The sequence below is a fragment of the Dama dama genome, chromosome 26, assembly GCF_033118175.1.
Source record: "Dama dama isolate Ldn47 chromosome 26, ASM3311817v1, whole genome shotgun sequence".
NCBI lineage: Eukaryota > Metazoa > Chordata > Mammalia > Artiodactyla > Cervidae > Dama > Dama dama.
In genome coordinates, this window is record NC_083706.1 from 28,411,812 (window position 1) to 28,427,986 (window position 16,175).

General features: G+C 38.3%; 1 protein-coding gene and 1 non-coding gene across 7 annotated transcripts in view; one reads left to right on the forward strand and one right to left on the reverse strand.

Moving 5' to 3' along the window:
- Positions 1 to 16,175, reverse strand: part of AHI1 (Abelson helper integration site 1) — a 210,341-nt gene that overhangs the window by 119,217 nt on the left and 74,949 nt on the right. For all 6 annotated transcript variants that reach the window (XR_009690712.1, XR_009690711.1, XR_009690710.1 and 3 more), the window contains 2 exons: positions 11,898 to 12,094; positions 7,070 to 7,096 (listed from right to left, as the gene is read on the reverse strand). Coding sequence is in view for 3 of the 6 variants with exons in the window: in XM_061130460.1 (XP_060986443.1) it covers positions 7,070 to 7,096; positions 11,898 to 12,094 (224 nt within the window). In the remaining 3 variants the exon portion in view is untranslated. The remainder of the gene's footprint in view (positions 1 to 7,069; positions 7,097 to 11,897; positions 12,095 to 16,175) is intronic.
- LOC133047376 (small nucleolar RNA SNORA73 family) lies at positions 4,416 to 4,523 on the forward strand. The gene has a single exon (XR_009690737.1). It is a non-coding gene; the product is annotated as a small nucleolar RNA SNORA73 family (small nucleolar RNA).

Genomic DNA, 16,175 nt, shown 5'->3' on the forward strand with positions numbered 1-16,175 from the left:
TTTCTTGGGCTCCTAAATCACTGCAAATGGTGACCACAGCCATGAAATTAAAAGACGCTTGTTCCCTGGAAGAAAAGCTATGGCCAACCTAGACAGTACATTAAAAAGCAGAGACATTACTTTGCTAGCAAAAGACTGTCTAGTCAAAGCTATGGTTTTTCCAGTAGTCATGTATGTATGTGAGAGTTGGACTGTGAAGAAAGCTGAGTGCTGAAGAATTGATGCTTTTGAACTGTGGTGTTGGAGAAGATTCTTGAGAGTCCCTTGGACTGCAAGGAGATCCAACCAGTCAATCCTAAAGGAAATCAGTCCTGAATATTCACTGGAAGGACTGATGCTGAAGCTGAAACTCCAATACGTTGGCCACCTGATGAGAAGTACTGACTCATTGGAAAAGCCCCTGATGCTGGGAAAGACTGAAGACAGGAGGAGAAGGGGAACAACAGAGGATGAGATGGTTGGATGGAATCACCGATTTGATGGACATGAGTTTGAGCAAGCTCCAGGAGTTGGTATGGACAGGGAGGCCTGGTATATGCTGCAGTCCATGGAGTCACAAAGAGTTGGACACAATTGAGAAAATGAACTGAACTGAACTGACGCTATTTCTAGGTAGACAGTGTCAGAGCTGAGTTAAACTGCAGGACACCCAGCTAGTGTCCCAGATTGCTTGGTGAGGGAAATCCCACCATCACCCCCTCCCCCCATTTGACATCTGGCGTCAAAGGGTCGGAGCGCTCTGGGAATACGAGAATAAGAGAGATAGGAGGAAAACTGGTCTTTCTTAAAACAAGGATTTTTCCTGTTTTTTCTAAGATACCCAGTAGTGAAATTCTATAATTTCTTTTTATGGCTGCTTGTAGCTTGCACTACTCCTACAGTTGAGCCAGTCTTCCAAATGCTGTCAAAATACTGTTTTTAAAGGAGATTTTAAAAGTTGTTTTCTTTGGATTCTCTGTTTCTTTTATAAGCCTTTTTCTATTTCAATGAACATGTTCCACAATATATTAAAATATAGATCATTCCTTCACCTTTATAGCAATCCTCAAAAAATCTTAGCTTGGTTGCATTTTTATTTATCTAGTAGCAGATCAGGAAGCAACAGTTAGAACTGGACATGGAACAACAGACTGGTTCCAAATAGGAAAAGGAGTACGTCAAGACTGTATATTGTCACCCTGCTTATTTAACTCATATGCAGAGTAGAACATGAGAAATGCTGGGCTGGAAAAAGCACAAGCTGGAATCAAGATTGCCAGGAGAAACATCAATAACCTCAGATATGCAGATGACACCACCCTTAAGGCAGAAAGTGAGGAAGAACTAAAGAGCCTCTTGAAAATTAATGAGGAGAGTGAAAAAGTTGGCTTAAAGCTCAACATTCAGAAAACTAAGATCATGGCATTTGGTCCCATCACTTCATGGCAAATAGATGGGGAAACAATGGAAACAGACTTTATTTTTGGGGGCTCCAAAATCACTGCAGATGGTGACTGCAGCCAGGAAAATAAAAGATGCTTGCTACTTAGAAGAAAAGTTATGACCAACCTAGACAGTATATTAAAAAGCAGAGACATTACTTTGCCAACAAAAGTCCATCTAGTTAAGGCTATGGTTTTTCCAGTGGTCATGTATGGATGTGAAAGTTGGACTATAAAGAAAGCTGAGCACCGAAGAATTGATGCTTTTGAACTGTGGTGTTGGAGAAGACTCTTGAGAGTCCCTTGGCCCGCAAGGAGATCCAACCAGTCCATCCTAAAGGAGATCAGTCCTGGGTGTTCATTGGAAGGACTGATGTTGAAGCTGAAGCTCTAATACTTTGACCACCTGATGCGAAGAGCTGACTCATTGGAAAAGACCCTGATGCTGGGAAAGATTGAAGGTGGGAGGAGAAGGGGATAACAGAGGATAAGATGGTTGGATGGCATCACCGACTCAATGGACATGAGTTTGAGCAAGCTCCAGGAGTTGGTGATAGACAGGGAGGCCTGGCGTGCTGCAGTCCATGGGGTCACGAAGAGTTGGGACATGACTGAGCGACTGAACTGAACTGAGTGTAGATGACATTAATAATTGAAAAAAAAAAAAGATAAAAGTCCTCTGCTTTCAAGAAACTTACAGAGAAGTATGGAAATTCAGACATGTAAAGATCAGAGCTGGAAACAATACCATGTAAAATCTAAAAAAACAGAAACAAGGAAGAGAGGAGAGGAAGATGAGGGAAAAGTAAGAATAGAACTGCTCCTCCCTGAGGGAATTCATACTTTTATTCTGGAGAATATAGGGCAAAATTAATTATAACTTAAGGCAGAATAAACTCGATTAAATAACATGCCAAGTATGAATCAATATGTCTGGGAACATGAGAAAAAGAGATTAATCCCATTTGTGACAAATCATACAAAGCTTAATGGAAAGAGATTCCTCCAGACAATACCATTTCTGATATGCTTCAACCCAGCTCTAACCAAAGGAAAGAGGAAGGAAATTTGGAAATTATAAGTTTATGTGAGAGCAATGGAAGACTTCTACTACCAATTACTGTCTCGGAAGTAATGAGATGAGAACCCTTTTTATCTTCCCATCATCAAATCTTTATCTGAGCATCTACCCATAGTTTCTACCTATGTGCCTATCAGAGAGGACGAATGCTCATTTCTCTTAAAGGCCAGTTTCTCCACTGGCTTTCAGAATTTGATTCCCTCTCATTTCCTCAAGGACCTGAGTCCAGCAATAACCACCTCCATGGGACGTTATCAGTTTCTCCGTCACCACTAATTATTCCCAGCAGCGAATAAACATAGTTTAATATTGTCCATCTAATGTTCTCCTCCAGTTGCTGCTTCTCTGCTCCTCAGTTAAAATTTCTTAGAAGAATGGCCTACAGTCTCTGCTTTACCGACTCCCATTCTGTCTTCAACCCACTTGAACTGAGCTTTTTCTCTCAGCCACTCACTGAAACAGCACTCATCTAGGAAACCAAAGGACATCATCCTGCCAATTATCTGTCCTTGTTTTACTTATTCGCTCAATACCATGTGACTGCTTATTTATCACTTCTCTTTCTTAAAATGTTTCCTGGGAGATTTCCTGACATACTTTCTTCAGGGTCTCAGGTATTCTCCAGGTGATCTCACCAAATCTGACAGTTAGAACAAATATGGGTTTTACCCTGAGCTCTCCCCAGAGCTCAAGACTCAAATATCCAATTGCCTACTTCTCAGCTACATTCATATAGAAAACTCCATTCCAGTAGTCCTCATCTCATTAAAAAGTTCTACCAGCATCTACACAGTGGCTGAAAGCAGCAACACAGAAGTGATTTCTAATTTCTCATTCTCTCACTTACACCACATCTAATCCATCACCACGCTGTGCTGAATCTACTTCTAAAATATATCCCAAATCTGTCCACTGCTTGCACTCCCATTATTACAACTCTTAAACCAATTCAAGGATTAGACTGAAGTGGCTTTAATGCCAGGTGGCCTATGATCACATAAGCAAACCAAAATCTAAGCCTATAAATACTTCCAGGTTTCAACACCGAAACCTACAGACAACTAATCCCAAAAGACAACAGGGCTTTAAACTATAGCCAATCAGTAACTTCCTTGTTTCGTTTCTGCCTTTTCTCTCTAGGAGTCTTTCCCCAGCTCCTGCTGGTGAAAAGCTTCTAAATGATCCTAGGGTTGGCCCTAATCAATTCGAATTGATTTTTGCTCAAAGAAAACCCTCCTAAAATGTTTAATATGCCTCAGTTTATCTTGTAACACAATCCTAGTATAGGCCACAATCTCCTCTTCCTTGAACTGAAGACTATTACTCGCCTTTTAGAATCCATTCTCACGTTCTTTCCAGCTTCACATCTCAGTCACTTGTTTCTCTAATTAATATCCTAAACTCCTTACTGAAGGATAGTAGAATATGCCACCAGAAAATGTGCCTCTTTTGCATAAGGATTACTTTGAGAAACTATAAACACAGGCATTCTGAACACAAAGTGGAAGCTATCTTTTGTAAGAGAAACAGAAATTAGAATGGGGCTCTATACCAGGAAAAGAGCCATTTATCATTAGGGACAACTTGTTCACTTGAGAGACTTATGTCTGCCAACCAGTTCCTCCTCTTACCTTCTCTTGAGTTGCCTTCCGCCCCAGAAGCGTCAGACTCCTCCATCCCTTTTCTAGGCTCAGGTGGCATGTAAGCCCCAGCTGCCTGGCAGTCTTTGGCATCCCATATCTTTCTGGGGCTCACATATGTATGAAATTAAAATTGCATTTTTTTCTCCTGTTAATCTGTCTATGCCAATTTAACCCTTAGACCAGTCACAGAACCTATAAGGGCAGAAGATAAAGCTTTTCCTCCTCTACATTACCACGCTTACAAGACCATTTAAAAGGCAGGCCTGTTCCACAACGTTGGAGATGAAGCTGAGCCTTGAGTCTGCACCTGCATATTCCTATGTCTTCTCAGAGTCCTGTGGACAATGACTGGGGAGAAAAACCATGCAGGAAACAGCTCTCTAAAGGAATCTATCCGGATCTGGTTTGCTCCGAAGTGAATTTTTTAAATTGTTTTAACCTGTTTTGCTGTGCAGTTGGATTAAGGTTTTCCCTAAAAAAAAAAAAAAAGGCAGGCCTGATCTCCTGAGCTTCTCCCCAACTTGTCATGAAACACTGCTCTTCCCCACTTGCTCACTATCCCCCTTAAGATTAGTGATCTTTTTTCTGCTCCTTTAGCATGCCAGTTTCACATCTAGATAAGAACTTTCGCAGGACAGGATTAGTTCCTTATCAAGTGAACTCAAGAAAACACTATTCTAAGCTATAGAAAGCCAGTAATAAATGATCATATATTTTATGAATCCATTTATAGAAAATAACCAGAATTGGCAAATATACAGAGACAGAAAGTATAAACCACTCCTGCTGGTTACCAGGAGTTTGAGTGCTTTGTTTGGGGGTGTGCGTGTACGTGTGTGTGCCTGTCCTTACCCAGAAATGGAGAATGACTGCTGAGAGAAAATGGGGTTTCTTTTTGGAGGGAATAATCTCTATTTTTGGAGAGACAGTAGTGATGGTTGCCAATTCTATGTATATGATAAAACCCAGTAAACTGTATACTTTGAAAGCATGACTATTGTGAGATGTGTATTATATCTCAATAAAACTGTCATAAAAAAAGGAAATAACTAAAGACTTTAGTAGGTTAATCTTCCCATGCTCCTGCTACTGCATCTAAGTCTCTTCAGTTGTGTCCGACTCCTTGTGACCCCATGGACTGCAGCCCATCAGGCTCCTCTGTCCATGGGATTCTCCAGGCAGGAACACTGGAGTGGGTCGCCCTGCCCTCCTCCAGGGTATCTTCCTGACCCAGGGATCAAACCCGCATCTCTTATGTCTCTTGCAGTGGCAGGCAGGTTCTTTATTACTAGCATCACCTGGGAAGCCCAATCTTTCCATACCTTGACTGATTTCCAAAAATGTCATATTTTCAATCATAATTTATTCTACTTTTTGTTAAGTACTAGGAACACAAAGATGAATGACATGGACCTCCACCCTCAGGAAGTTTCCAGATTAGCAGAGGATGTTCTCCATAAAGCCTTGCCAAATATGTGCAGAACACTTCACTCTTTGGACGTTCAGACAGCATTACAAAAGAGGGGTACATAACATATTTGTAAAAATAAAGAGAAATCGCTCTGAACTGCTAATCAAGAGGATAAACTATTTTTTGACTCCAGTTTTATATCCTATACATACTTAAGAACATTTAGTAATCTTGGAGCTACAATCATTACACCAATCATTGCTATCAGGAACAAGTTTCCTGAACATCTGCAGCTCAAGTCAGAATAAAGTTTGTTCTCTCTCCGCACCCCCCCCCCCCCATCTTCCTTCCCCTTGTCTCTATTCTATTTCCTGTTGACTTGTGATAATTAGGTAAAAAAGTGATGGGTCCTGACTGATACTGGACAGCTCAGTGATGGGATAAGCCTAGTGTTTTCTGACACATTTCCTCCATGAGATGCCTCATGTGGAACGAGACAATAGCCTACTAACTTCTGTATTCTAAGCACCTGCCACATGGTAGGAGGGGTCCGCTGAGTAAAGACAGTATTTCTATTGCACTGACATTACATAAAGCAGGCTTTGACTGTACTAATACCACTTTAATTCTTTCACTTCTGGAGACCTCACCCTTTTAGTTCGTGACAATATATAACCATATGTGACAAATAAACGGATATCTCATGATTCACCTGAATTTTGAAAACGTACAGGAAAAAATAAGAGGGAAGAATGGACAGGTGGTGTCATTCCAACTCTTTTAAATAAAACTTATTTTCTTGATAACTGAGTTGAAGTTTGTACATAAAATAACCTTGCTTGTAAAAGGAAGAAAGCTAAAGAAAGTTGTTAGGTTGAAAGCCACTCAGATATAGTTTAGTTGCAATTGTTTACCAATCAAGAGCCTCTTCGTATCAATCTCCGTTTTCGGACTGACTTTGGGGTCTTGGGCAAATTACTTAAACCTCTCTCAACCTCAGTTTCCTCTTTCCAAAACTGGAATAGCAATCATCTCTAACCTGTCTCTCAGGACTGTTACATAGTTAAATGGGAAAGGAAGTATGCAACAAGGCACAAATAATCCAGAACACAATATATTATTCCTATATGCGCACAGCTTCCATTCATTTCAAGGCTTACATACTTCATGCCCCCTTCACACACTGCAACTGTGTTGGTGTCTCCTACCTATATTGTATGTATCACATTGTATTTTTCTCAGAGAAGGAAATGATCTTACTGACTCCTTACTAAAAGTATTGATACATCCCAATTCCTTAATATTCTTAAATCTTCAAAAATATTAAGCCACTTGCTAAACTCTCTGGTTCCAGTATTATGATTCCTTGATAAACTCAACCCCAATTGTAACAAACAGGTATCAGATGAAGTTTTTCAAAAGTTCTACTAAATCTATGAATGCTACATTTCAATTCTCTGGTTCATCACAATGGAACCTGAAGTTGTCGTCCTGGTAATAAAAAACCACTCACCTTTGCTGCACAGGCTCGTATCACCTCCTGAAAGAAATACAATAAAATAAGTAAAGAGAGATTCATAATTTCATTTAAAAATATCAATTCTTGTTAACACATTCAACTATTAATCTTTTAAAAACCAAAATCAACATCCGGGAGAGTGTTTTTTAACCTATCACATGCAGGTGTCACTCTGTACTTTTTCCAATGAGCTGGGAAGAGTGTAAAATGAAGAGACTCAGTGACATGACTTTGGTAAATCTAACTTGCTAAAAGAAAAGGCACTGGCGAACAAGACTCTGGAAGGCCCACATGTATCTGCCCGTGTCTCTTCACAGGAGAAAAGTTTGTCTCCTCGATAAACTTAACGTAAACACTAAAATTCTGTACTGGAACATTAACATATCTAACAGACACACTCTGAACTGCAGGTATATAATTATCTCTATAAATAACAATACCCATACATATAATTCTCATATTAGTAATTTACTCCAGAGGAAATCTAATAATAAACACTTCTGAAGAGTAACATATATGACTGGAGGAGCAAAAGAAAGGAATTGCCTACAACTCATGGGATAAGACCAAGAAAAAGTCACTTTTGAAAAAAGAAATTAGTCAAAGTCAACATAAAATAAATGACTTGAAAAGTTGCTGCTAAACAGACACAAATAATACTCAAATCCAGTGAAGGTTAACCAGCATATATCATCAGTCTAGTAGGGAACTAGAGAAAAATGGTAACAATGTGGAAGTTTAGAGAAAAAGAGACCTGAGAAAGAAGAACGTCTTCTTTTTAAATCCAGAAATTGCGAAGGGACATACTCTACATCTAAAGGATATTAGTAATCTCAGTCATTAAAAGAAGGCAGTAAAACTGACTGGGACGTGGGATTCTGACAGCCTGGACTAAATCTCAGCTCCAGTGTTTCCATTTGTGTAAGGCTGGCAACACTGCTTGATCTCTGAAAGCCTCAACTAGAATCTTCTCTAAAATGGGGATAATATTAGCGTCTGTGTTATAGGATGGTTTTGAGGGCTAAATACAATGAGCTTGTAAGACACCTGGCACAGTACTGGGAATTCATTATGCTGGTTGCTAACCATAATTACACAGGTGCTGCCGCTGCTGCTGAGTCGCTTCAGGCGTGTCCAAATCTGAGCAACCCCACAGACGGCAGCCCACCAGGCTCTGCCGTCCCTGGGATCCTCCAGGCAAGAACACTGGAGTGGGTTGCCATTTCCTTCTCCAATGCATGAAAGTGAAAAGTCAAAGTGAAGTCGCTCAGTCGTGTCCGACTCTTCGCGACCCCATGGACTGCAGCCCACCAGGCTCCTCTGTCCATGGGCTTTTCCAGACAAGAGTCCTGGAGTGGGGTGCCATTGCCTTCTCTGAAATAGGTGCTAACTATTACCAATTATTATAAGATGAAATCTCCCGTGGGGTAGAGGAAATTGATCATTTTCCCCCAAAACTGGCATACAGTATTTTAATTAATTAATTTCTATTTAAAATTTTTCTCAGCCACACCGTGTGGTACATGGGATTCTTAGTTTCCCAACCAGGGATCAAACCTATGCCCCCTACATTGGAAGCACAGAATCTTATTCTACTGGGCCACCAGGGAAGTCTCTAAAACATTTTTTAAACCCATTCAAACCCTATGACTCTGTGATCACTGACCTAGATAGCAGGTAAATTTTTAAAAGGGAAAGTGGTCTTGAGTGCTCAGGCAGCTGAAGAGGTATACTTTTCATTATAAGATATTTAAGTTTATAGATCAACTTTTTGTAGGACTGCTTACTCTGAGCAGGTACCCCAGATTCTGAGGAGCTCTGCATATACTGATAAGACCAGATTTCTGGGTCTGAAACCTTAGAATGAGCAGTGTCACTGTTCTCAGATTCTGTCTACCTGTGAGGTCTTCGCTGGCTTGCAGAGCCGTGTAGGTGATGCTGCAGTGGTATAGCGCAGTGCTGGCTCTGTTAGGTATGAAACAGTTAGCTGAGTTTTATTATGAGTAAATGATAAAGCTACCAAGAACAGTAAATTATCTATTTTTGGCAACTGTCACTCATTCTCGAGTAAACACCTATGAAATGTCTGTGGAGCTGAACCTATTATGCAAAATTCACACATACACAAATCACACCCTAAACTTGAACTGTATTTTCTTAGAAAAACATTCCTTCTGTGGTTACTAAGAAAGAAGTATATTCAGGAATACAGTCTTATATAATACAGAAGTAATACAGTTTTCTCTATTAGATTTTTACATAGAAGACCAATGACAGAGTCTCTTCTAAACTAAGTAAGTCTCTTTAAACTAAGTAACAGAAACCTAAAAGAAAAAGGAATTTGGGGTATAAAAAAATGGAGAAGACTCTTGAGAGTCCCTTGGACGGCAAGGAGATCAAATCAGTCAATCCTAAAGGAAATCAACCCTAAACACTCATTGGAAGGACTGATGCTGAAGCTGAAGCTCCAATACTTTGGCCACCTGATGCAAAGCGCCAACTCATTGGAAAAGACCCTGATGCTGGGAAAGGTTGAAAGCAAGAGGAGAAGGGGGTGACAGGATGAGATGGCTGGATGGCGTCACCGACTAGATGGACATGAGTTTGAGCAAATTCCAGAAGATAGGGAAAGGACAAGAAAGCCTGACGTGCTGCAGTCCATGGGATCGCAAAGAGTCAGTCGGATAAGACTTCGTGACTGAACAACAATAAACAAACACAGTTCAGGAAATACGAGAAAAGGCACTGTGACCAAAGGCGGGAATCTAGTCAACCTAAACGCCCGCAAGATGTGAAAAGAACGAAGCTTCTGTGGGAACAAAGATGACGTTTTGTTTTTACTCCCATACATACTACTTACATTCTGAGGGAAAACACTCTGCAGAGAACATTTGAAAAAAAGTTCAAAGAATTCTCTTAACACGGGAAATATATGGTTTTACAAAACCACAGCACGTAGACAAAGCTTTCACTTCCAAAGGAAGCCTCGATCTACCTCAATCCCAAAGCGTACATCTGAATAATTTTTAAAAGGAAAAGTTTAGCAAAAGCTAAATAAATCAATGATTCTAAGACAAATGAGCTTTTCTCTTATAATAAATCATCCATTTACTTCCCTTGCCTTTGATTTCATATCTTAAAAAATATTTTCCTGAAATTTTTTTTTAATTTTTCCTGTACATCTACTTTCATCTGTTCTTACATCCTTTCATTTATCTGAGGATGACAGCTATAAAAGATGATGCAGGTAAAAAGCTCCAAGACCAAAGTGATTCCAGAATGTTAAGCTTTACAGTGTAAAGACTGACAGGCTGCAGGAAATGTTTTTTTATATGTCTGTCTGTGAGTTGCTCTTAGGTCTGTAGATGAAGTCATATTGCCATGCAATATTTTAGACAAGGTCACCTTTTTCTCCCCGAGTGAATAAATATTTTTCTCTAAGTTTTAAAACTCCATTTATCTATTCATACTTCCTTTTAATATCTGGAACACCATGCATTATTCAGTTATTTAAAAATGCTAAAATATACAGAATTACAACACTGAAATCATTAATTTATAGTCATATATTCTAAAATTTATACTGAGACATATAAAAAAATTTCCCCCATATTCCAACTAAACCTAACCCCCCCTTGGCTGTGTGATCTGTATACCTCACACTCTATAACTCTATAAAAAAGGAAAAGGAGAGAGGAAGAAAGTACAGTCCAAGCTAAAGATGTCTCAATGTAGTTCTTCCTATGTTTGGTTTAAAACTGGTCAATATTCCTATCAAAGGAGGAGGAGAAGGGATGATTTATTAAGTGCCAGGCAATGTATCAAAAGGGGGAACACAACCAAAAGCAAGCCTGTGAAGTTCATGTCTTCAAGGCTAATTCTCAGTGAAAGAATTATCATGGTCAGAGAGCATAAGGATTTTTAAGGATGTTCTATCTTCTTAATACATTTTACCACTTAACTTTGAGAAAGACTGTATAGTAATTTATCACTAACAGAATACCACAGGACTTTTAACCAAGCATTGTCCTCATTTTATCATCTATTTTCCAGTTTTGCAGCAAATATCTGGTTTGGTGGCACTACCTTTCTTAGAAGTGCAACAGAACTTTAAAATACGTTTATGAAACACTTGTGCCTACTCTTTTGGAAGTACATGTTTATTTCTTTTATGGATTTCCTAATTGAAGTCTCACTACTTTCTTTATTATTTAGTTCTTGCATATTAAGAAGGCTGTTTCTTTTATATTTTATGTTAAGTATTTTTCCAGGTTGGTTGGTTGTCATAGGTGTGTGTGCCTACGTGCTGTATATGTGCATATAGACACATACTTTTGAAATAGAGAAACAGGTCTTGGACTGATATTTACAGAATCTATCAGGCCAGGAAAACATAATAGATTATCCTAAGTTTAGTTTGCTTACTGCAGTTAGTGATTTTAAAACAAGTACCAGAAAGTAACTATAAACGTAGAAGAAGGTCTAGTTTCAAGTAACTACTGGAATTGCCTAGTGGTTCAGATGGCAAAGAATCTGCCTGCAATGCGGAAGACCTGGGTTCAGTCCCTGGGTTGGGAAGATCCCCCGGAGGAGGGCATGGCAAACCACTCCAGTATTCTTGCCCGGAGGATCTACACAGACAAAGGAGCGTAGTGGGCTATAGTCCATAGGGTCACAAAGAGTTGGACATGACTGAGTGACTAACACTCACTTTTTCCATTTTTTCATTCAATTAATATTTATTGGCATGGGTGTGTAAAACAGGATTGAAATGGTTTTAAAGTTTCCAACTTGTCTACTGCATAAAATGAAATAAACATACTGTGACAGAATCAATTCTCTGTTTCACTTGCTGCATCTTCATTGAAGAATGTTCAGTGGGGACATAGTCATCAGTCTGAAAGGATCCTTGATGAGGCAGTTTAGGGCAGGTGCATAAAGCATCTTGACTTTGGTGTATTCCAGGTAATGGAAAGGTTCCATTGTAGCGTCTGAAGATTTCAGCCTCCTGCCGGGCAACTGGAAAAAAAAACAAATCCATGATTAGTTAATCATCACAGTAAAAACACAATGGAAAAATTAAGCCATGAAACGGTAGTGTTAAACACATGATCAGAAAGTGCATAAAACAGTTTAAATACTGCATAACAATAATACAACATGACTGACAAAACCATAAAGAAGGAAATGAACTAATTTCACAGGTAACCTCATGTCAGGCAGCATAACTGAGCCTGGAAGACCATGCAGTATCTTGGACATTGGAATGGGACCCTAGCTTTAAAGAGATACATACAGAAAACATAGTACAAAAAAACACAAAGTAGAATTAAAGAAAATACAAAAACAATAAAAATGATTATTCACAAACCTATCTTTTAAAACAGCCGTTTTCATATTTCTATGCCCCTCCTAATCTTTATCCATATGTACATTTTATGTAAGGTATCAGTGTAAACACAATTTAAGTTTTTCAATTTAAACGTAATTTTTTTCTATTTCTACAACTGTGTAATTACCATTTATAAATGCCTTACAATATCTCATTGAAAGAAGCACCACAGTTTATTGTTAAAATACCTATAAATGTTTCCTGTTTTCTCTCATTATAGACATATGTAAGTAAAGAAAAGTGAAAGAAAGTGCTAAATTGTTCAGTCTGTGCCCGACTCTTTGCGACCCCATGGGCTACAGCCCACCAGGCTTGTCTGTGCATGGGGTTTTCCAGGCAAGAACACTGCAGTGGGCTGCCATGCCCTCCTCCAGGGGATCTTCCCGACCCAGGGATGGAATTCAGGTCTCCTGCATTGCAGGCAGTTTCTTTACTGTCTGAGCCACGTGGGGCATATGTGAGTGAGTGCTTTTGTAATTTGTTTTTCTAAAGGAGTTTTTCCTTTGGATTAATTCTCCAGAGTGGAACAGATGGCTCAGAAGTTGAATGTTTTTGATGACAGTGGCGATGAGGAGGGGAAGGAGGAGGAAGGAAATAGCACCTCTGTTGTAACTCTGTGATTTTCAGGATGCTTTCACAGGCATCTCATTTGATCATTTAAAATAAATGGATGGGAAAAATTTTAAATGCCTGTAAGTACAAAGGAGAAAAACAGTAATCATTTAAAATAGTATTCCCTTGATTATATAATTATGCAACTTAAAAATCCATAGAAGAAACAATGGTAATTTTGGACTTCATAAAAATTTCAAAGTCTGTTCTCTAAAGCTCTTAAGACAGAAGAAAAGCCAAAGACAGGGAGAAATACTTGCAAGTCATATATCTGATAGAGCACCATGTATATAAAGGAAACCTAACTCTCAAAGTTCAATAATCAGAAAACAAACAAGCTCATTTTACAAGTGGGCAAGAGGTTTGAACAGACAATTCACTGAAGAAGAAATATGGGTGGTAAGTGGGCACACAAAAAGGTGGTTACCATCATCAGTCATTAAAGATAAGCAAACTAAAACCAAAATGAAACCGCCCTCCACCCAATTACAAAGGCTAAAATGAAAAGAATTAGCCATTTCAAATTTGAAAAGATACAGAGATACTGAAACATAGACTACTGATAGGAAAATTAAATGATACAACCAGTTTAGACAACAGTTTGGCAGCTTCTTAAAACATATGTCTGCAATGAGATCTAGCCCTTCTACTCTTGAGAATTTACTCGAGAAATAAAAACATATGTTTATAAAAACACATGTAGATGAACATTCATAGCATCTTTATTTGTAGTAGCTAAAAACTAAATAAAACTCAAATGCCCATCAACAGGTGAATGGAAAAACAAACCATGATATAGCAGTACAATAAAATAATACTCAGAAATAAAAAGGAACTATTGATAAACTCTAAAACACAAAGTGTGTGCTTCTAAAACACAAAGTAAGACAAACTTCAAAGTAAGTATGAGTGAAAGAAGCCAGAACAACAAAAAAAATGAGTATATGGCATATACTGTTTCACTTATATACAAATCTAGAAAATTCAAATTAATTCAGTGTTTGCCTGGTGGGAGGAGGAGGTAGGGAGATGACTAAGGATCACATAGTAACTCTGGGGATGATGGATATGTTCATTATCTTGATTGAGGTGACAGTTTAACAAGTATATAAATATGTCTTGACTTATCAGCATGTACTTTTAAAATATATGCAGTTTAGGGGGACTTCCCTTGAGGTACAATGATTAAAATTTTGCCTTACAATGCAAGGTGTACAGGTTGGGTCCCTGGTCAGGCAGCTAAAATCCCACATGCCTAGAGGCCAAAAAACCAAAACATAAAACAGAAATGATATTGTAACAAATTTGATAAAAACTTTAAAATGGTCCACACTAAAAAAAAAACCTAAAAAGAAAAAAAATATATATATAGTTTATTGTCAGTTATATCTCAACAAAACTGCTAAGAAAAAGTGCTAAGGGGTTATTATTCAGAATCCCCACCAAATCAATTAAAAATAAATAATCCAACAGAAAAATGGGCAAATGACCGTTACAGAAAAATCACAAAACAAGAACTATATAGCCAACCTTACTAATAATTAAAGCAGGAATAAGGAGAAGAAGGCAAATTGGAAAGTGCTGTTTCTTTTATTGCCTATTCCACTAACCCACTGTACCTCAAGATTTTTTTTTCTCAAGGAATAAACTGAGTAAGGGTAGGCAGGTGTGTACTAAAGTATTGCTTAAAATAATGAAAAACATATAACAGTGGAACTGTGCAACAACAGTGGTTTAAATAAATCAGTGTGTTCATTTAATGAAACGGAATTTAGCCACTAAAATTATGTACATATGTATAATCATCACGATGGAAAGTTTCTCACAATATATTATTAATCAGAAGAAAAAAAGTTTATAAAGCAATAAAAACCTATCTGACTGGATTTCAAGGGGTCAAATTAACACCCTACTTTATCTTTAGCTCCTCTAGTTCTGTGAAGAGCCATAAAACAACCTCCAGTAATATTCATAAAGACCAGATTCTCAGATACTACAAACAGGCTGCTTACTAGTTATTATATTCTTTCCCCTCCTCCACCCACTTAGAGATATCTATTTGTACAAGACTGTACAGATTATTTCATTATAAAAGAGATTATAATAGGTGGTTTCTGAAATTCCTTTCAGCTCTATGCTTCTAACACTTAAAGCTTTCTAAATCATTACTATATAGGCCATAGTTAGAGTATGATGTTGCAATTTGATAACTGTAGCTTTTCATGCTGCCATTTTCTCTTCTTTGTGTTAATTTAGCTCTAACCTAACTAATTATGTTGAAAACTCACAGCTCTAACAGTCTCATCCCTATCCTTCCATGACTTTGAGTAGTGCCCTAGAGCAGGCCCTGGGAATACAAAGACACTGTCCGCCTTTTGGGGGTCTGAAGTTTTGGAGGTCAACAAGAAATTCCTGCTGTGTTCTGAGTGGTACTGCAAAGCAATGGGCAAGGTGCTGAGAACACAAAGGTGACAACTACATTTGCTTAACGGAAATGTCATTTCCTTTCCTTCCTATATCCATCAAAATACTTCTAAATTTACCTTCTTTCATCTAAAATTTGGGATTCTACATTTTACATAATTTAAAAAGTTCTTAAAATGCTTTCATAACTGACACTCTATCCTGATTTATATATATAAATTCAGTGCTTTTGCGTATGTTCTGGCCCTAAACAATCATAAAAAATAAAGTGGTTTGCTCAGGAGATTTTTATCTTTATAGGAGGAAGAATGGAGGAAATAAGATATTTTAATCTTGTGCCCTTTGCATTTGAAGAGAATACAAGGTTTGTCATTATTAAGATTTATGTGTATTTATGTTATTAACTGGAGAAGGCAATGGCAACCCACTCCAGTACTTTTGCCTGGAGAATCCCAGGGACAGGGGAGCCTGGTGGGCTGCCGTCTATGGGGTCGCACAGAGTCGGACACAACTGAAGCGACTTAGCAGCAGGAGCAGCATGTATTAACTTCATAATAAAATATAACTAAAAAACAGCAGTCTTTCTCTTACACTATATTAACAGTAAGATTTCCTTTTGGTTCAACATTTAATATCTTTGGTCAACATCTGCTATTATACGTAGCCCTGTTA